The sequence below is a fragment of the Arachis ipaensis genome, chromosome B1 (assembly GCF_059453495.1).
Source record: "Arachis ipaensis isolate K30076 ecotype BB chromosome B1, ASM5945349v1, whole genome shotgun sequence".
Taxonomy (NCBI): domain Eukaryota; kingdom Viridiplantae; phylum Streptophyta; class Magnoliopsida; order Fabales; family Fabaceae; genus Arachis; species Arachis ipaensis.
Genome location: NC_142436.1, coordinates 62,141,061 through 62,162,833, shown reverse-complemented (window position 1 = coordinate 62,162,833; position 21,773 = coordinate 62,141,061). Strand labels below are relative to the sequence as shown.

Sequence of the window (21,773 nt, the reverse complement as noted above, 5' to 3'; positions counted from 1 at the left end):
TAGATTTCGCCTAATCTCCCGGCGAACTCCACTTCAAATTTGAAAAAAAAATGGCTAACGCAAATTTTTAAGCTTCACAGTAGACAATGGCAACCGTTATCATCTCCAGAATCCGTAGAAATACATAATGGAACATAGTAATATGTCATTTTTATAGGGGAAATAATAGTTTTTTTATTAATAATAAAAAAAATCCTTGATAAATATGGCTTATTCCCATTTTTTGAGACTATGAAAATAGTTGCCATTGTCGCCAACAATGTTGAAGAAGTCATGCTTGTTGTCCGTGTATTTTTGTGTATCTGTATGTACTATTGGATACGATAATAATGGCTTAGAAATTAGAGTTTTCGTGGATTTTGGAAAGAATTGAAGTGGAGTTCACCAAGGTTAGGCGAATTCGCCCTAAATATTACAGAAAATCTGATTTGGGAAATTAAAGATGAAAAATGGGGTTTTGGAAAATAATAAGTTTCTTTTTTATTTTATTTTAACAATCCTATGGTTACTACATGGAGGTCATAGTTATTACAACCAAACTGGTGATCGAATCGGTTAGGTTATTGGGTCACTGGATCATTGGTTGAACCGGTAAATTATTGGTTGAACAGGTTGACTCGGTCCTTCGTAAAGAAAAAAATAGTAAAAAATTTAAAATTAAAATTTAAAATACATATTTTAACTAACATTTTAAGAATATCAATCTATTTTAAAACAATATGGAACAAGAACAATTAATATTTTATTATTTTTACTCTATGATAAATATATTTATTTTGGATTTTATATTAAAATAACTATCATTTTGAAATTTTTAATAATTTATGAATCAGTTTATGTTTATTATACTATTATAGTACAAGTATTTATTGAAAAATAATATTAATAGATATTATACAATTTAAAAAAAATGAATTTATAATTATTGTTAAATAAAGATATAATTAATTTAAGAATGAATGAGTTTATAACTAAAATTAAAATAAATCAAATAAAAATAAATTATTTGAGATATATATATATATATAAATGGACCTGCTATATATAAAGAGCATATGGCAGCCCCATTTATGAGGGTAAGGGTTGGAACCCTGCCTCTAGCATTTTGAACAAATTTTCAATTCCAAGCGAATTGGTCATACCGGTTTTCACCGGGCATTACTGATTTTTGAGGGGTTAACTCCAGATTTAACTATTTCGAATTAGTTCTCTGTCTTACACGGTCTAAATATCGAACTGGACCAGTATAATTTCAGCTTTACCGATTTTTCGATCGAACCCGCAAGTCCAGACCGGTTTTAGTAACACTGGTGGAGCTACCTTTGTTTGTTTTGAGTGAAAAGGTGAGGTGATTTTTGTGTGGGTAATTCACCCGTATAAACCCAAAAAAGTTTAAAGTGAGATGAATTCCCACAAAGCGAAAACGTAAGTAGGAGGTCTCGTTCAATAATTCTATGCAAACTGAATTTAATGAATTTGATTTAGAATTTTTAGTAGCAAGTCAAATGTAATTGATTCGAATGACTGTAGTTCAATTTCAAACATAAATTGCGTCGAACGAAAAAATGACTAACAAACGAAAACAAGCAAGACAATTTGGCACACAAGTTGAAAACGGTTCTGCTCGATTTGGTGTTTAGGGAGACATGGGAAAACCGAGCCGACCTGATCGGGTTAACCCGAAGAAGACCAGATAAACCCTACTTTTCCTGTTTATCACGCAGCTAGGTAAACGCCTGTACAATGTTGCAGTACATTCCAGGTCGGTTTGCTTACTTACACCCGTAACGGCCGACATGAAGATAACGAACATTAAATTAAAGAGTAGTGCGTGTGTTACGATAGGTTTAAGTACATATTGATTATGGAATGGCATTGTTATTCACTAATGGAAATAGAAAGTTTATTGAAATTTTATTAATGTTTTTCTAATTTAGTGTTAGTATTGTGATTAAAGTTATCTGTTATCAGAGTAGTATGGAATTTTATTAAAAAAATGGGGAGGCATTCTTGTTGTGTCACGTCAAAATATTATTGTGTTAGTAGTAAGTAATTGTTTCTTTCATAGATATCAGAACGGAATCGGTGATAGAATCGGTCAAACCACCTGGTCAATGGATTATTGGTTCAACCGGTGGTAACTGATTGAACCGATTGGCCTTGCACTATAGGAAAAAAAACTAGAAAATACTCAAAAATTTAAAATTACACTTTAAAATACGTAATTTAATATTTTTTTTGAATATGTAACTATTCTAAAATAATATAGAACATGAATGATAAGTTTGTTCTGAAGTTTATTCCATCGTAAATTTTTTTAATTTGTTTTTACATGTAAAAAAACTATTATTTTAAAATTTGAATAATTTGTTAATTCGTTTATATATATTATACTATTATATATTATAAGTATTTACTTAAAAATAATGTTAATGAATATTTTATTATTATGAAAAGAAAAAATAAGTGACTTTGTTAGCATTGGTAAATAAAAGTATAATTAATTTTAGAATGAGTGACTTCACGAGTAAGATTAAAATAAGTTAAATCGAAGTAAACTATTTGATGAAACATACCTATATATATTATAATTTGTATATATGTTAGTAACGTGCATGATAGCTCAGTGGATATGAAAGATGCTCTTTTTCCATGAAGACAGGGGGTGGAACCCTAGGCCACACGTTTCGTGAAAGTTTAATTTCAAGCGGTCTGGTCAGAGCGGTCCTCATCTAGCTTCACCGGTTAAATTCCAGCCTGACCGTTTCGTTTCGGTTGGTTACGTTGTGCGATCTAAATATCCGGTCAGAGCGAATATGCTTCCGGTTCATTGATTTTCTGCTTTAACCGGCTGGTCCAATCCGGTTCGAATAACAATGGTTTCCTTGCAGCCAGACCCTTTACGAATAACTTTGTTGGTGTCTCACAGTAGTTAGTAAAATTGCACTGGACAGGCCAGTTTGACCGAGAAATAGGGGAATCGAATTTAAACTTGGTTCGGTCCCTTTTTTGGGTCCCATACGGTACAACACCGGAACTAACCGGTCAATTGCAGAGTGCTCCGGTTTAAAAGCAGTCAAAATAGGTAAGCTCGGTCTGACCTAATCGTTTGAAAGTCAAACTTACCCGAGATGTGTGAACTTAGTAACGTCCCCATGTCTTATTTCTGAATAACGTATGTGCAAACTATAATATCTATACTTGTCGATCATCAAATTGTTTTCCTGAATTTAAGTTATTTTAATTTGAATGATAATATTGCTCGTTGTTAAATTATTTATGTTTTCATTTAACAATAATCGTAAAGTGAGTTATTTGTTCTTTACATACTTGTATAACATATGTATATTAATTTTTAATAAATACTTGAAGTATATAATAGGCTGTTATCGATAAACTGCATGATAAATTATTAAAATTTTAAAAAAATAGATTTTCTAGAATAAATAGAAAATAAACATACCCGTGACAGAATTAAAATTAGGCGTTCGGGTCGGATGACTCCATTCTTTAAAATCGAACCAAACCGAACTGCGAATTACCCTTTCGACACATGGCAAAAAACTGAATTTTTTTTAGTTGTGAGAACCTAACATCAAAATGACATTTTGTCTGTTGGTGTTAGTTTAATATTTGACTTCGAGAAACTACAACACACAAGTGTAACCTTTTTAAAAGTGCGAGAAGAAAATTATAGAGAAAGTTATAATATGAAGAATAATAATATAAATTATCACAACAAGTTTTTTTCTTAAAATAAAAATAAATTTGACGTTATTTCAGACATTATTAAGAGTAGTGAAAATAAAATTAATTACAAGAAGATCAGGTTAGTAAAATAACTGTAAGAAATTTCTTTGTAAAAATAATTATAAATAAACATTTTATAAAAAATGGAAATAATAATTATAACTATAATGAAAAACATTATTTCTGTGTTGTTTTAATAAAGGTATGTTATATAATTATAAACATGATTATAAGAAATTATTTCGACAAAAGTAATCGTAACAAATTATAAGAGAGGGGAAAAAAATTATTCTTGGTCAAATAACTTGATTTTTTTTTTTGTACAGCTATCAATTTTTGTTATCACATTTCGTTAATTTTTTTCGTCGATAATTTTGTTGAAAGAGGATGTAGGTTTTGACCTTTGTAACGATCGTAACCCTACTAATTGAGGAAAAGTAAAAAAATTTAAGTTTAAAATATAGTAATTGGAGAGGTTTTATTGTAGGGGTGTTCAAATTCTAACCGATTCAAATTAAACCACTCATCCAATCAAATCCAAATCAAAAACCGATTAAAACCGCACTAACTCGGATTTGATTGGATTCTATTTTTTGCAAACCGCTGGATTGGATTGGATTTTGGATCTACTTTTCATAACCGATCCAATCCAATCTAAACCGCTCAATGTGCTATAATAATATTATTTTAATATTATATTTACAATTATATTTATAACATGTTAAATTTGTTATACATTTTTCTATTATTCATGTATTATTATTATTTAATATATATTTTATGTTTAGCATATTATTTATTTATTTCTTTTAACTAACCTATAATTTTATTTCTATTGTTATGTTATTGTCGGCTTTTTAAGATATGTTAAGACTTTTTATGTCATTGTAGATTATTTAAAATTTGATGTTAAGACTTGTTATATGTATTTAATTTTTTTTATTTAAAAAATCGCAAATCCAAACCGATCCAAACCGTTTGTAATCGGATCGGATCGGATCGGATTTTCAAAAAAAGTTCATTCAATCCAAACCGCACCGCACATAAATTAAGCGTTCGGATGAGATGAAATTTTTCCTTAAAACCGAACCAAACCGCATTCCGAACACTCCTATTTTATTGTGCCATAAGTTTTCGGGATTCAAACATTAAAAAATTTAACCTATAAATAGAAGTTTAAGACAAGGAAAACGTCTATTTCAAATAAAGACAAATTTTCTTCTTCTATAATTTTTTATATATGATTATTTTTGTTAAAAATCTTTTTTAATAATTATGTATTCAATTTGAAATATTAATTGTTAAAAATTACAGAAACATAATGTTTTAACTGTATTTACAACTAGTGTTTAATTTTTTTTTTATTTATAAAAAATTACTGTTTGCCTTTATTTTTTTTGAAACACGACCTTTTATAATTATTTTACTATTATTATCTTTAATAATGTCTTAAAACAACAGCAAAGCTATTTAAGCCGTGTTTAATATTGGGTCGAGTTTTCTTTTTTCTGGGCCAGTTGTGTTATTAGTCCATATTGTCTTAGAAGATCGTGGCAAGTGAATTATTTTTACGTTCTCAGCATTTAGTTTTATTTTTTTTTTCGATATTCTCCCTTTAACCGTTCATAGTCTTTCACTGGGGGAATAAAGGTTGTGTTCATATATCATGCGTCATGGAAATATGATGCACGTCCATGACGGCTACGTTCGAGAACAACCTAAACACTGCCTTGTCTGGAATTCTTAAAAAAAAAAAACGCAGCTGCATGGTAACAAAATCGCTGAAGGGTAGGGAGGAGGAGATGAATTCAAGTTTAAAGGTTACTCATCTGTGTGCACGATAACTAATAAAACCCACCTCATCCATGCCCGTAATGAGTAACGTTAACGTGCATGCACAGAAGAGTGTCCACCCCACGTAAAGTACATGGCTTGGCGCTGGAAGTCACGTCATGCATGCATAAACCTACCAATGTATGCAGTTGAACGCCAAAGAAAATGGACGTGGGAGTGAAACCAATAGACGTATCTTAGCCTCACACTGTGTTAGTAAGTAGGGCCATTAAATATCCCTTACGTTGGATTCATATAGTGTTTTACAAATTTTACAAGATATAGTAGTAGAAAAAAAATATGCTGCCACGAATAATAATATCAATGTGACGGAGTTGCTGTTTTGTGCACCGCCAAGGAAGACTTGTTGCTTGCGGACGGTGTCGGCCAAAGACGGTGACGGTTGTTGGAACCCGGTTGCGTGGCTTGCATAGATCGACGCTAAACACACTGGTAGAGAGGCAATCGTGCAAGTCGCGGTGGCCTTCTTAAATGTGAGATTGGCCACGGAGTGCAACAGGGGAGAAAGTGGTCGTAGTTATATTGGTAGAAGCTTGAAGAAAAGTTTGTCGATTTCACCCAAGCCCATTGGAGGTTTCGGTTCTCAGCATAGACAGCGGGGATTTTGTTTTCCGCGTCGTGGGGGAGTCTTGGTTATGGCAAATTTCATAGCTCTATAGAAGCTTCCCGTGTTGAAGGAGGGTATGAGTTGTGACGTGAGAAGGGTGCAACCCTTGGTTTGATTTTACATTGGTTTCCAGGAGGTCCCTGGAATTTATAGAAGAGAGGGTTAATTGGCCTAAGGGGGTTCTTGCAATTTATTCCCGGGAAATATATTACCCCATGTGACGTCGTTCGGAATTTGATAGGGGGGTCTTCACTTTCCCGCCAAGACGCAGGCGTCCAGGACGTGAGGAAGGATGATGGGACATGGTGAATGACAGGGCACGGCTGTGCAAATCGTGTTCTCGGGAGACGTCCAGGACCAAAATGACGATGTTAGACATGGAACCATGTGTTTGCACGGACACGTGGCGGGAATTTTCCTTAGAGAGGCCTTCCTGTGGAGCCCAGCCCATACACATAAGGGCAATTTCGTAAATTATTTTAAACAGTTTTATATTGGTGTATCATGGGGAATCTTAGCTGGTAGATTAGAGAGGGTGCATTCTGCCTCTGTTAGCTTCCCTAAGCATAACACATGATGATATTCTCCCAACAACTCCCAACGTGTGGATAAGCAGGGGAGAACATCGGAACCCTGTACCAATGAAGAACCCTGTTTAACTTCACGGGAGAATCTAACCAAAGCCACGCGTGCTTCGAATCCCATGTAAGTAGGAGCCTCTTAAAGGTTGTTGGCATTCATGCATTCAGCTTTATTCCTGCTTCAGTCACTTCATTCGCATGGTCTCACTTTGTCGCCTTCCAAGTGGCACCGTAACACGTGAATGCTATGTCTTTTCCCCTGTTTGGAAGTAGCTAATGATTTTTCTCGTCAGAAGGAGGCTTTGAGATGGTTACCTGCAAGGTGGCATATTAGGCATAAAGTGGTTGTCGTACGGGCTTTAGGGATGTGCAATCCTTGTTACTTCCGTGAAAACAAGATGTACATCCAGGCCATGATGGGGCTCTTTGTGGAAGGGTGAAGGACCAGTCAATCCGAAGAGTTTCGTTCATTCGTCAAGTTGTGTTGAGAAACAACGCAATGCTATCCCAGGTATTTGGGTTGGTTAGTCCCCCAGTGGTGGCTTTTCTCCGGCAGTTGATGCCACTGTTAAACGGGTCGGCGCCATGTGGCAAAGCGATAATCGAACATCACAGTTCCATGTCCGAATTTTGTTTTCCTTGCCTGTGGATCCTTCCCTCGTGGGCGTGGATGGCCCAACTTAAGTCGTACACACGTGTACTACTACCGGGCCCAGTTGGGGGAGTTTGCAGAATGGGTGTGGGCCTATTTTTTTTGTCCCATAGCTTTAGTTCCTAGTCTTGTGGGAGAGCCATTAATGGTTAAATTTGTGGCCTCTGGTTAAATTCGTGGAACCCAGCTACGGGGTTTAGGCACTGCAGATCCTCGTTCCTAGTTTATTGCCGGAGCGGTTTAGACATCTATGCGTATGGGGTATGTTTGTGAAATAAACAGCCAAGTGGCCCACCAGGCCCATATCCAAAGACAGTAACCAAACACATCCAGGATATGCTGAGGTCCTTTAACTCAATAACCCAGCCCATTCAGTTTATGGGCCCAAATATGAGAGCAATGTGTTTGCGGTATTGGTTGGCTTAGCCTTCCTTCGTCCGTTGGTTAGCAGAACCCTAACCATTCAGCATATGCCGGGGGGCTTCGTGGGCAGCCCAATCTCACAGTAGGTATCAGCCGCTCTTCTCCTTCCTCTCATGGAGCTCCTCGTCACCCCCTCACCACCGTCTCCCCCTTGTCTGAGCGTAGACCCTGAGGAACGCAGAGCAGTTAACACCAACGCAGCTTCTGGGCACCGCTGCAGCAGCCTTCTCTCATCGTCGTTCCTCGACGTTCTGGCTCCGCCGCCGTCGGCCTGGAAACCACGTTCGCGCGACGCAGCCCTTCGTCCCAGATGGTCCGCGACCATTTCCGCCAGCCTATACGCCGGTGTATCTGGCGAACCCTAGCGACGCCTTCTTTTCCCGAGGATTGCACCACCTGCGTAGCCATCGGGTTATTCCTGAACCCCGCCCGGTGGAGTAATTGTTCGGGCTCTGTTTTCCCAACCAACCCTCCATTCCCCAACCGTTTCGCCATTGTCATCCGTCCATTCATCCCTCTCCGTCGCGATGTAAAGCTCATTCCTCTCGATAGACTGTCTGATGTTCGGGACCGCTCCGTTGTAATGTGAATTCTTATCCATCTCGTAGCTCTTCGACGTTTTATTAGTTCAGACTTTTAATTTTAATTGTTCTCGTCATGCGTAATATGTCTTCCCCTTCGTTTGTTATGGTTGGATTGGTGTTGTTGGAAATTTGATTTCCAACACCAAATTTGGTTTCGCAGGTTTACATGTTCGTGCTGTGTTGTTAATTTCATAAAGCATTGTTTTTGGGTTACTTGTACCTTATGATTGTTATACTGTGTTTTGCTGTCATTCATTTAATGAGTTGCACACTGAGTGGAAGATGATTATCTGCCATGCTAAAACTGCTGGTGACATTTTAAAACTGCTCCTGCTGCCCGAAATAATTTCTGAGGTTCTTTCTAATTTGGGTATCCAGATTACTTTTTGTTTGCCTGGAGTAACTTCGTCTGTTCACTTGTGGTTCTATCCTTTGATATTACGGCTTCTCACTATTTAACCAGTGAAATATTATAACAAAGAAGGAGTTTTTGCTTTGCATTTCCGTATGTTGACACCAATTTGTACCTTACATGATGCCATGATAACCTCGAGTGAAGAGGTTGAGATTTTTAGTAATAACAGTCGCTCATTGGTGTTTGTTTGAGATCTGGGGATGGATTGGGACGCCTTCTTACATACTGGATTATTCTTTTATTGGACTGCTGCAAATTTTTAAGCATGCATCATGTTTTGAATTTCATGTCTGACTATAAGTATGTTTATATATGTGTTTATTTATCTCACGGACTTATTCCAATATGTTTCTTGCAGGACTTCCACCCGCCTCTCTACTGGGCAGCAACCAGGTGACAGCCCTTTGCAGCCGTACGATGATCCCATTCCGTCGCAGCTCCACACCGGTGGGACATCCGCTGTGTCTTGTGCCCGAAAAAGCACAAAACAAACCCCTTTCGCGTAAGGCCGTGAATGTCTTCCTGAAGTCGTAACTTTTGCGTAATAAGTTGTTCATGTTCCAAGTGGTCGATGATTCGAGATGCATTCTGACTGTCATAAGTTGTTCATGCAGGGGTCCGCTAGCGGGCATTGATGGTTCTCTCTTCTCAGCTGCAAGTTGTGGCTCTTCCTGCGGGGCATACCGCCATGTAAGCATCATCAACTACTTATGCCAATTCATGTTATCCCTTATTGAACCACAGTAACTAATGTATAATCCGTTGTTGTTTGTGTCGAGTAGGATTGCAGTCCCGTTGCAGAGACCGTCGTTAGTACGGTCTCCGGTATGCGGTACGATATGAAATTATTGTCAGAGGTTGTTTCCCGCCATGAAGCGGTTATGGCGGAAATCAGAGCTGCGATCACTGACCTGGGTGGATTGAAGTCCTTACTTCAGGTAACATCAGCATCGGAGAGGTGTTGTGGTTGGTGCAAGTGCAGCCGGTTGAGAAATTTGTCGGAAAGCCAAGGAAGGCCAGTGAGAGGTCAGAAACCGGGGAACCGACATGGATCCGGTAAAATGCACAAGGCTCGGCCCGAAACAATCCGACCAGTGATCGACACCATGTTCAGTGTCGACCACATTGTGGGTACCACGAGGAGAAACAAGTTCCGTAGGTTATCACCCCTTCCAAGTCCAAATGCCGCATCTGCAAAGCGGTCAGCTGAAGTGGTGTGTTTTATTCCGGTTCTTGCTTGTTTAATCATGAAAACTAGTGACTTCATAACAACCTGCCTGGTTCTCGCTAACGAAATTCGGTGGACCATTTCAGGTGGATTTGACCTCTGACACGGTCGCCGACTCGTACCCATTGGGCCGGGATTCCAAAGTCCAACGTTTGGTTTATGGCGGAGCCGGAGGTCATCCCCGCCTCGAGCAGCCGGCTATTCCCGATGATGTGGTGAACTTAGGCAGTCTGCTGAGAATGAAAGTTGAGCGAATCCCGCAGGTTAGGAGTTACATTCCATGTTTCGATACAGCATTCCAAATCCTATTATCCAATAACTTGACCCGCTAGGCGAGTCACGCATAACATGTCACTATTTCCTGCAGATAATGAACCTTGTCTTCCGTCCTACTGACGCGATGAATCTTTCCAGACATGAGTTGGCCGTCGCAACCTACATCTTTAGTGAAGACCTTCCGAAGGGGTACGTAAGATTCTCCACTGGTGATAATGTTGGGGTTCTTGTGTAATACAGGTTTTTAATTTATCATATAAATCTAATTCTAATCATAAATATCCCTGTTTAATCTTTTCAATTTTATATTACAACTCTAATTTCTAATATGATTGAATAAGCAAAATTAATTCTATAAAAATAATTTAGTTCTTTTTATGCTAATAATGATTGAAAGGACTTTAGTACTTAATATGAATTAAGAATATTTTTTTGTTTTTAAAATCAAATTCAAATTTTTAAATTTTAATACAACTATATAATATAATATAGTCTTATGATGGTATTCTTTTAATTTTTTTTAATTAATCTTCAGATGTTGCTTTATTCTTTCAAACATATAGGGATGGTTCAGTCTGTTAAAAAGTTGAGATTTATAATTTTTAGTATAGTTAAACAAATTTTACTATAAAAGAGTATTTAGTCGTTTATGATTTTTCTTAAAAATTTAGTTTAGTGTTTTAGAAGTTAAATATAAAAGTATTTAAGTCCTTTTTATGTATACAATCTTTATTTTTAATACAACCAATCTTAATTAATGATGTAAAGGTAATTTAGTTTTTTGAAATTTGGTATTATGAGGTATGTAAGTATGCCAAATATGAACAATGAGAACATTTTTGTCTCCTTAAAATTTACGTTAAAAATGTTATTTACTCTCTTAAAATGAAGTCAGCAAAAATTTTTATCCGTTAAATACTCATCCAACTAATTAAATATATTTGTAGCAAATATTTTTATACTATATACTAAAAACTTTTATACTATATATCAATAAGTTTGTTATTAAAAAATTCTTTATGCTCTGCTTAAAAAATTTGTGTACTATACTAATAAGTTTTTGTACTTTGAAACAAAAATTTGTGTGAGACAGAAAGTGCAAAAAATATGAAGTGAAGAGACATGCAAATATTTTGTTTTATTCTGTTGAGTTTACACTAATTTAGTTTGACTTAATTATAAAACTGTTACATAACTAACTTATTTTAGTAATTAAGTTCAACCAAAATAAATTCAGTTCTTTATTGCCAGAATAAAAATCAATCGAAAAAGAAAGAGGAAAACATAGGAAGAAAAAAAAGATATTCGGTAAAAGTTGAATATAAAATTAATTTACTTATCAGATATTTTTTGTTATTTATTCCTATAAAAATATTATAGTAATTTTTAAATGTAATGTTAAAAAAATTGTCTAAGTCATTAGTTTTTTACTTAATCCAACGGGTTCTTTTGTAATTCGCATAATTCTAAAGCAATACTTAACAAATTTACACTATTTTGTATGGTACCAGTAAAAAAAATCAAATTGGAATATACAGCCTAGATCCTTTAAGAACCAGTTCTAAGTTTACCCACCATAGGCAATTCTGTAAAATAAAGTAAACCAAACAGGTAAACCAATGATAACAACTGTCGCCCTTCTCCCCGAGCAGTCAATTAACCAAAGCTAAATTAGATCTACCAAACGTATATATATTTACATTTTTCTCTACGGTTTTTGGTTTTTACAAACTTAGTTACTTTAGTTTAAGTGTTACGCAGATATATATATTGAGATGTAGTTTTTATTTCGAGAGTGATATGTCATGTGATGCTGAGGAATTCATAGAGATGTCCCCATTAATAAAATTATTAAAGGTCTGAGCGTGACAACATTGAGATAACCGGAAAAAAACCTTTTCTGGAATATACATGCCGTTGTATTAATTACATAACTAAAATTGTGTTGACATAGTTACTGTTGTGTACTTTCGTATGAGGACAGGGAGATTCTGATCGACGTCGGCGACTGTATATGTAGCAGGGGAGCGCTCCTTACCCTTGTTCCAAAATGTGAGGTCGTGGATGATGTGAGTAAACATTAGCAACTGCTCAAATGCTTCAGTCAAGACCCAACTTCACTTCGTAAACTCTCTAAATCATACTGACGAGTTTTCCTTTTTGGCGGGATGGTGCAGGTCCTGAATGCTGTGGTTCGCATGCTCACAACTTCTGCCGAGCGACACTGTTGGTTCCTACCCACAAGCCTTATGGTAAGACCGCCCACTTCACTCTGTGCCAAGAAGATTGATTCACTTTTTGCATCCTGAAGTTAGTAAATTTCATGATATGATTGCTCTCTTATTTAGTGTTTGTTCAACTTAAGTATTAGTAGAGGTTTTATGTTGACAGTCTTATAATAGAAATGACCCTGCCCCTTGACGACCAAATCCTCTAATAAAGTGCGTCTCTTTGATTGTCAGCAAGCTGCAATTGACGGTCGTTCCATGACGTCCGGGAACATCACCTCCATACGTAACAAGTACATGCGGAGCAAGGTGGATCGTGTTAGCCGGGTATGTACACGGACCCCCTGTTTTTCCCTGTTTGTCCCTTGGATGGATAAGTTTAATGAGTTGCTTTTCTGGGATGCCGGGTTTCTTTTTAGATTTATCAGCCGATGTGGTGTGACCAGCACTGGTACCTTATGATTATCGACGTGCCGCGGAGGAAGTTGATATATCTGGATTCACTTCGCGACCCGAATGAAGCCGATGCAAGGAAAACAGGGATGCTTCGAGTGGTAAGCAACTTTATGTTTGTGAAACTGTCAAATATGTACCAGGTGATATTTCAGCCATATGAATATGAATGTGCAATGTCCTCGATTTTTGTAGGCACTGTATCTCGAGGGAGTGACGTTAGGCAAGTCGTGGCTATCGGCCGAGGGGGCACTGCGTCCTAGGTTTTCGGCGTTTGACTTTGAAGAGCCGGATATCCCTCAACAAGAGCGGAACTCGTAAGTAGCTACGTCTTTTCATAATACATGTGTCCGTAGTATCCATTCACGTAAGTCTTACTATCCATTCACGTAACTCTTTCGATCCTCTAAAGTCAAGTTCCAATTAGGTCATCATGAGTGACCCATCTAAGTTGTTTCCCCCCATCTACGCAATTCCACCCACTTGCTGATTTTACTGACATGCATTCCGATGTCATTTGTAGGTGTGTCCTCACCGTGCACTAATTAACTTAATTGCAATAAGATTAAACTTTTCCTTTTTGTTCATTTGTCATGCGTGTGTGTGAAAACAAACGATTCCGTTCTTTACACAACTCAGGCATTCATATTTCATTTCATAAAGTTTATTACCAACTACCTAAACAACTTTATGTTATCTGGCATATTGAGTTGCCTTCCAACTACGTAAACAACATCATGAGGTTAGAACATAGTTCCAGAATTTGGGAGAGCGTGGGAATTACAAGACCACAAGATGGGGAAACTAAAGAGTATAGATTTCTGTGTTAACATGGTTCCACTCAACTATGAGGTCTGAAGATCAGGCTTGAGAATGCAGGTTACTGTGAAAGAATCACTTGTTCAACATGAAAGCGATGTCGCGTGTTGCATTTAAAATGATGTTTCTGATTTTTATTACTATGCTCTGCTTCCAAATTTTGAGTCTTCTTCCATTAATGCCTACAGTCTTATCCTTACCGGTTTGCTTAAATAGGATGGACTGCGGTGTATGGGTCGCCCAATGGATGATACGAGAACACTTATGGAAAGATTATGGAGTACAGGTATGAGTGGTTCACTTTATCATTATTATATTTCCTTGTGGGTATTCAATAAAGTGGAGTGTTTCTTGTTGGTAATAAATTTGGTTTGCTGGTGTTGCCCTTTTTTTCAGCATGTGAATAGTGCGAGGCGGATGCGATTGGCAGTCGATTTAGTGCTGAAGTCACACAACGAAATTGCACACGAGGTGGTCACAAAGGCGTTCGCACACTGGGAGACAAAGTCAACTTAGCAACGTAGACATCGTGGTCGCCTCCGACCATTTATTAACACTTTCTCTATGGCTGCAGCAGGGGTCCTTATTTTTTGGATCGGAGCCCTGAATGTATCATGGAAAAATTTAGTTCCATTTTCCATTTTGTTTTTTGTTTATATAGCCTGAGACAAAACTGCTGCAGTATTGTGGTTCTGTATATAGCCTAAAATTGTTGCCCATTCGAAACCCCCATGACTGTGCGAGGACTGTTACCCTTCTACACAGACCTAAGCATTTTGTGGATTGGATGCATTGGGATATTGTATACACAAGTTTGTTTTTTAATTTCATGTGACGGACACCATTGTACATAAAAATGATCAGCGATTGAAAGAATATTTTTCATAAACATTGCACAGTAGAAGGCAAGCTATTTTGAGATTCTTTCCCAATCCTGAAAACAGCATATCTAAGCAGCATCAGGCCATACAGATGTAGCATATTTTGGCCTAATTAACTGCCTTCCAAGAAACATTAGGTGTGCCACAATTGCAAGACCTTAAAACCCTAATTAAATCACAAACTTAACTCCAGTTGCACATTTTCCTTCCGGTTTAGATTAATTATTTCTTCTTTCTTATTTGAACAAGACCGAGTTTCATTTTGGCGTCTCTTTTAAATTTCCCCACGCCAACCAAACAAAACCACCTAGGTCGGCTGGTCGGATGACACATAAAGAATGCAAACTTTTTTCACTAAAAGTAATAACACATGTTTTGTCTCTGACACCTGTGTACATCTCACATATCCAATACACACCTGTTGCAATTCTTTAGTTTGAAATATAACTACCCCAACTCTCACATATCCAATACACACCTGTTGCAATTCTTTAGTTTGGAATATAACTACCCCAACTCACGAAAGGAAAAAGAAAGTTGAACATAGTATACATAGCACAATACACGCACAAGACATGAGCACCACTCACATGCACGTAAATTGTTTTTTTGATGTACAATAATATGGAATGCAATAGAGTACAACAGTTTCGTTCAGGTTGGCGGCTCCAAGCGGACAGCGAGACTCAAACAGGTCTAATCACTGATAGCAATCGTCCGACTCATTCCTTCGGGACACTTCCAGCTTTTCCGCTGCTGGCCATTCAACCGACAACATTCTGCGAAACGACAAGAAAATAACTCTTTCGTTAACTTAAAACCATAAAACAGGAATATGGAAGCTCATAATAATGTGTATCAAATCCCGGTTATCCGAACCGTACCTGTGTGAGCCACCTCTCAAACAATTCCTCATTTGTCCAAGCATTTGGGTTCCCTAAGCTGGGGCTGGCAGCGTGTGCAGAAGGCTGCGCAATGTGCCCCGAGCAGCCTTGTGTGGTATAAAATTGCTCGATGTGTTGCCCGCCGAGGAAAAAGTTTGTGCCACCACCCCCTACACCGACGGGGTTTAGGCAAAATGGACTGCTACCCCCATGAGTAAAAGGCGGAGTCATCCCAGCTCCATGCGCCGGGAGAGTGTCACAAGGGTCGCCACTCTGCGATTGCATTCCCTGCTAATGAAGCATAAGATATTCACATGTGATCAATTCACATACTGACATAAGCATGAAAAAATTCCATGCATCAACAATTTATACTGCCTACTACCTACTATAAAGAGCACACTCAAGCTACCCTACTCGGAAGTTCCTTATGCATACGGATACAGAGACTGTTGATAAAACAATGACAATTCTATTATCCACCAAGCTGCAACATTGCAGAAATATCAAACCAAAACGACTAAAACATTTTAGTGCAAAGAGAAGCTTGTGTATGACTTGCAAAGGGGCCCCTAAGGTCAACGGTAGCTAACACGGGACTCATGGAACAAAATGCATCAAACTAACCAAACTACGCTACCCACTTGTTTCGAATCTAAATGAAACCGCTCACTTACCTGGTTTGTGTGACAATGATGTGGCTGTCGCGTCGCGGAAGGGGCAGCTGGATCATGCGAACCATGATCCACGTAACTTCGACCACCTGCAGTAGAAGTCCCAACATCACACTATCCCCGGTCCCACGTGCAAGTCCTCCTCGTGTGACCAGCAACCCCACACTTGGTACAACGGCGTCTCTTTGGCGCGCCGTCACCCTGACTAACCGGTTCTAACTCCTTCCCTTCCTCGGTGCCCCCTTTGTCTTTGATACAACGGGGTCCTTGATCTGGGATAACGGCGATAGACCAAGTTTGCTCCCAACCTTGTCAAAGTGTCTCCGCTGAAGGGTTTCGATTAGACTGGCAATCCCATCCCTAGCCACAACAAACTCTGCAGCATCTTCGGCCCCAAGTTGCGCAACTAAACTCATTGCCCCAAAAAGGGCACCGTATCGCAGCAAGCGGCCTTCAGGGCCGTCTTTATTATCAACCTGGGTGGATCTACAATCCTTCGCATCCTTGCACCATCTTCTTAGAATAAGACCGGGCGGGATTTCTTCCAAACCCTCGTACTTCATCGCACAGAAGATATGGCTACATGGAATCCCTTCACTGTTCCACATGGAACACTCACACTCTATTTTTTCCTCGTTCGGGTCAAACAATACCTTGTGTTTTCTGTTGGGTTTCCCCATCCGCGAGAATGTGTACACAGTTGTCGTGCTGATGCTATCCTTCCCCCGAAACAATAGCGTGGCCACAGCCTTGATTTGTTTCTTCACTTCTCTAAACACTGCTCTTGTATACACCTTCGATGCAAACCGCTCGATCGAATCAAGGCTGGTGGTCAGCACTGGACTGTAGTACGTGGAGTAGAATTGGGCTGTTATTTCATTATTCCGGTAGTTCTTTACAACCCGATCCAAACTATGCACAAGTTCCAAAATGCTATCGGTTGATTTAAGGAAACCCTTAATGAAAGCATTTATCCCTTCACATCTAGAGGTCGTTCTATATCCCGCACAAAAAGTTCCCCTAAGGTACGCTGTTGCCCAACTATGTCTACTTTCATACGTGGACTTAACCCAAGTGTTATCATGTAGGCCAAGCGACTCGACCGATGCCTTCCAATACTCCTCAAACTCGCAGATTTCAAAGTTTGCATAAATCGCTTTCCGAAACACCTTGCGAAATTCTGCTTCTTTCACCCGTTGCACGCAATTCTTCTCCAGGTGCCAACCACAGAGTCTATGTGTCACCGTCGGCATCACCTCCGCAATTGCAGAGCGCATCGCCTTGTCTCCGTTGGTAACCACTACACAAGGCATCTTCTGCCCCATGACATCGAGCAGGTTCATTAACACCCACCTATAAGCGCGGACCTCTTCATCCTCCAGCAACGCGAACCCAAATATCGAAGTCTGTTTGTGGTGATTTGTCCCAGAGAAAACCACCAATGGTTTCCTATAATTGTTAGATCGGTACGTCGAATCAAAAGCCAACACGTCACCAAATAGCTGATAATCCATCATCATCTCACCGTCAGCCCAGATTAGGCTACCCAGACGATTGTCCGACGTCCGTGTGTATCGGGCCACCGTCCTCATGTCAGCATTTGCCTTTCCCTCCAAGTAACTGATAGTCGCCGCAGCGTCGCCGTCGCATATTCGCGCAACCCTTTGCCCATGGACATAATTATACAGATCCCGTTTCGTAAATCGGAGCATGCCATACCCACCAGACTGTCCCGCCATGTAAGCCATTATCTTCGACGTGGGGATCCCAAACTGCTTGAAACTATCCACCTGTGCCTTGTCACCGTCACTCATCTTCCGATGACTAGGAAGGAGACGTGCGAACACTGCTGGAGCAAGCTCGTGGTTGTGTTCGTCGACGATGGTCCTGACCCTCCATACACTATGCTGCATATCATAGTAAATCTTCAACTTGGCCTTACAGTCTGTGCGACTCTCCAACCTCTCCTCCCTTACTCGCTCAGGACGGTCGTAGTGCTTAGCATGTCTTGTACCTTGTCGATGGCAGAAAAAATCTCGCCTAATCAACACCCCATCCACACGAGCCACATCTCCCTTCCGTACTCCAAAACCCCTTATTTTAGCAAATTCCTTGTAGGCAGCATAGGCATCCTCCTCCGTTGCAAACTCTTTTCCCAAGAAGTCATTCGCCCCGACCGGCTGGCGGAGACCACCCTCTGATGCATCATCTGCATCACCCGTCCCATTACGATCATCGGCCCCGCCTTCACTATTTTCCCCGCCTTCGTGGGCCTCATTGCACTCGAGGTTCTCGTCGTCATCATAGTCATCATCACTCGCACTATAACGTCCGCGACCATCATCAGAGGCACTCCCAAATGAGTCTTCACCCTCACTATCAAAGAAACTGCTGAAATCCATTGGCAAGAACTGGGCAACCTTCTACCCTAATCACATGCAAAACAGAGAAACGATGTACTCAGAACATCAACCACAACTATCAAAAAGGGACTATATCTTACTTAACAAATAAGGCAAAACCTCTGCATTGTAACTGTCTATACATAGCTTACCGACTTAAAAAAAAATTTAATTTCCTATCCTCCGCAGCACCATAACTTCAACAAGGTTCCCGGCAGATTTCTTCCCAAAAGGATAAAAACCCTTTCAAAATTTTATCGCCAGCATTTCAAAAACCCAACAAAAAAAAAACACATCTCAAAAGGGAGAAAACATATCAATATCAACTTGGAATTCATTTACACCTTTCTTTTCATCATATACTCGTTGCTAAACCCGCCACGAAACGAAACATTGAAAATGCCATGTCTATGTCTCTAATGTCCATGAAGATGCCCTTCCCTAGTAGATTGCTACAAGTCCTTAATTTCATAGCAGCACACATACTTAGCCGTAAACGGGGAAATCATATTCCATTTGGAATAAACAAACTACCTTACATCAAGGGTACATCTAAATAGCGGTTTAACATAATCAATCACCTTGCACAATATATAAGCCCTTAACCTTCCTCCTATAACATCACAATTACCTAACGGGAGGTAATAGGCACTTACCACTCAACAGCCATGTTTCTATTATCTTCCCTAGATTGCTACTACTACCCATTGCATTAACAATTTATCACACCCAGAATATATTGAACCTACTAACTTATAACTAACACAAATGTCTAATGAATTTACCTACTTGTTCATTCACGAGTTCCTAAAATGCTAACAATGATTTAATTTAACTTACTCTTTTACCAACTACCCAACATCAGCGGCATTTCAGATTTCCACCTCTAAGCCAATACCAGAATCTACAAATTCACAATACAAGTTTCAAAAGCAATACTCATACTCAACCTAACCTGAATACATTTCGAGACCAGCACTCAAAGATGATGATTCATCGGGCAGAGCAGATCCTACGTTCGACTTACACGCACAGCGGACGACGGGCAGCAACACCAACTACAGGCCAACCGCACTTGACTACGACGGCGTTCGTTTGCACCACCGGTCCTTGGCAACGACGCATGCTCCGGTGAATGGCGTCCTTGGAGTGGTCCTTGACCCGGACGGAGCTGCAGCTCCGGTTGCAATGGGAGTCACGATACCCGCGGGGGCTCTAATTTCCTGAACGCTGCTAGGGTTCTTTTGGACCACAGGAGAAGATTGACCCACAGCAACAACTGCCTTGCCTACCCCCACTCTTTTCCGGGTCAAACCTCAAGGCCCAACAACGGCACTAACGGGACTCTATGCAACGCGAACCCCGTTCTCAGCTGACCTTTCTAACCGGCTCAGCCATCCCTTCCATGAGCTTCCCCAGCTTTCTGAGAGCTACCTCACAGAAGCAACACGTGTCCGCAGATTTAAAAAAGACAAAAATCTGTAAATCTGTATGAAATTGCAACTTTACCGTAGATGAACCCATATATATATATCATATAATATTAAGTAAATACATATATGAATCATCTTTATTGAGCTAATTATATTTTCTATTTACACTTTCTTATTTTATATTTATCCTTTTTAGTTATTTATTTTACAACACGTTATCAGCACAAGACACTGATCAAATTTTTAGGAAGACTCAGGTAACAAATTTTCATTATGTCGAAGCTCTCTCATCTTGAATCCAATGCTCTTGATGTATCTGGAAACAATTATTTATCATGGATATTAGATGCTGAAATCCATCTTGATTTAATGGATCTTGGAGATACCATTAAGGCTGAAAATAATGCATCCCAGAAGGATAAAGCCAAAGTCAAGATTTTTCTTCGTCGTCATCTTGACGAAGGATTGAAAAATGAATACCTCACTTTAAAAGATCCTGCAGATCTTTGGAAAGACCTTGAAGAAAGGTACAATCATAAAAAACGGTGATACTTCCTCAAGTCCGATATGAATGGACGCACTTGCGTCTACAGGATTTTAAATCCATAAATGAATATAATTCGGCAATGTTTCGAATATATCTGATAATGATATGTTAGAGAAAACTTTCTCGACCTTTCATGCCTCAAATGTGCTCCTGCAGCAGCAGTATCGAGAAAAACGATTTAAAAAATATTCTGAGTTAATTTCTTGCCTTCTTGTTGCGGAACGCAACAATGAGTTGCTCTTAAAGAATCATGAAACGTGCCCAGCTGGCGCCGCCCCGTTTCCTAAAATAAATGCGGCAAATCATTACCCAAGAAGAGTTAAATGGCAAGATTTTAATAACAAGAAAAATTATGAAAGGAAAATGAATTATGTTCAAAAGAGAGAATCTCACCAGAAGTGGGATAAAGAAAGAAATATTGGGCAAAATAAATCAACAGAGGATAAGTGTTTCAGTTGTGGTGGAAAGGGTCATTGGTCGTGTGCCTGTCGTACCTCAAAACACTTAGTTGATCTTTATCAAGCATCTTTGAAAAAATACGACAAAGGGAAGGAAACGAATTTTGTTTCAAATGATGCTGAAAATTCCACCACTCATTATGATGTATATGATTTCTTTGAGGATGTTGAAGGAAATATTGGTTATTTGATCAATGATGGAATAGTTTAATATGTGGGATTGTTAAGTATCCATGTAAATAAATAATGTAAAGAACTTATTGTTAAGTTTTATTTTCTATGTATTTAAGTTTCAAATATGATGTATATAAATAATGAAATATTAATCTTTATGAATTTTGAAATCATTAAACGTGTCCAGTTTTAAAATAAAATTTTAGTATATGACATTATTTTTATGTATAGTATTTTTTAGAAAAATATTCCGATCAAGTATTCAATTTAACTAGACATACTACTCATTTTATTATTATTATTTGTCTTTGAAGAAAATTACAAGGATATATAATGAAGATGTATGCCTTGTGGATAGTGCAAGTTTGCACACTATTCTCAAAAGTGATATATATTTTACCCATCTTGTGCCAAAAGAATAATATGTTAATACTATTATTGGCTCAGGCA

The 21,773-nt window shown here is 38.7% G+C and overlaps 1 protein-coding gene and 1 pseudogene across 4 annotated transcripts; one reads left to right on the top strand and one right to left on the bottom strand.

Annotated features, from left to right (window-relative positions):
* Window positions 1-7,859: 7,859 nt before the first annotated feature.
* On the top strand, window positions 7,860-14,727 carry LOC107630649 (uncharacterized). Of its 4 annotated transcripts, none has more exons than XM_016333861.3 (13): window positions 7,860-8,447; window positions 9,225-9,368; window positions 9,481-9,556; window positions 9,649-10,080; window positions 10,181-10,357; window positions 10,462-10,559; window positions 12,355-12,439; window positions 12,548-12,622; window positions 12,833-12,925; window positions 13,018-13,152; window positions 13,247-13,368; window positions 14,087-14,156; window positions 14,267-14,727. In XM_016333861.3, the coding sequence occupies exons 1-13, from the start codon at window positions 8,428-8,430 to the stop codon at window positions 14,384-14,386; spliced, it is 1,647 nt and encodes a 548-aa protein (XP_016189347.1). In that variant the 5' UTR covers window positions 7,860-8,427; the 3' UTR covers window positions 14,387-14,727. The 4 variants fall into 4 exon arrangements, with proteins under 4 accessions (XP_016189347.1, XP_016189339.1, XP_088357571.1 ...); XM_016333853.3 differs by having other exon boundaries at window positions 7,880-8,452; XM_088501445.1 differs by having other exon boundaries at window positions 7,910-8,447; window positions 13,027-13,152.
* A 1,696-nt stretch (window positions 14,728-16,423) lies between these two features.
* Window positions 16,424-18,711, bottom strand: LOC107607194 (protein FAR1-RELATED SEQUENCE 5-like; annotated as a pseudogene).
* Between the last annotated feature and the right edge of the window lie 3,062 nt (window positions 18,712-21,773).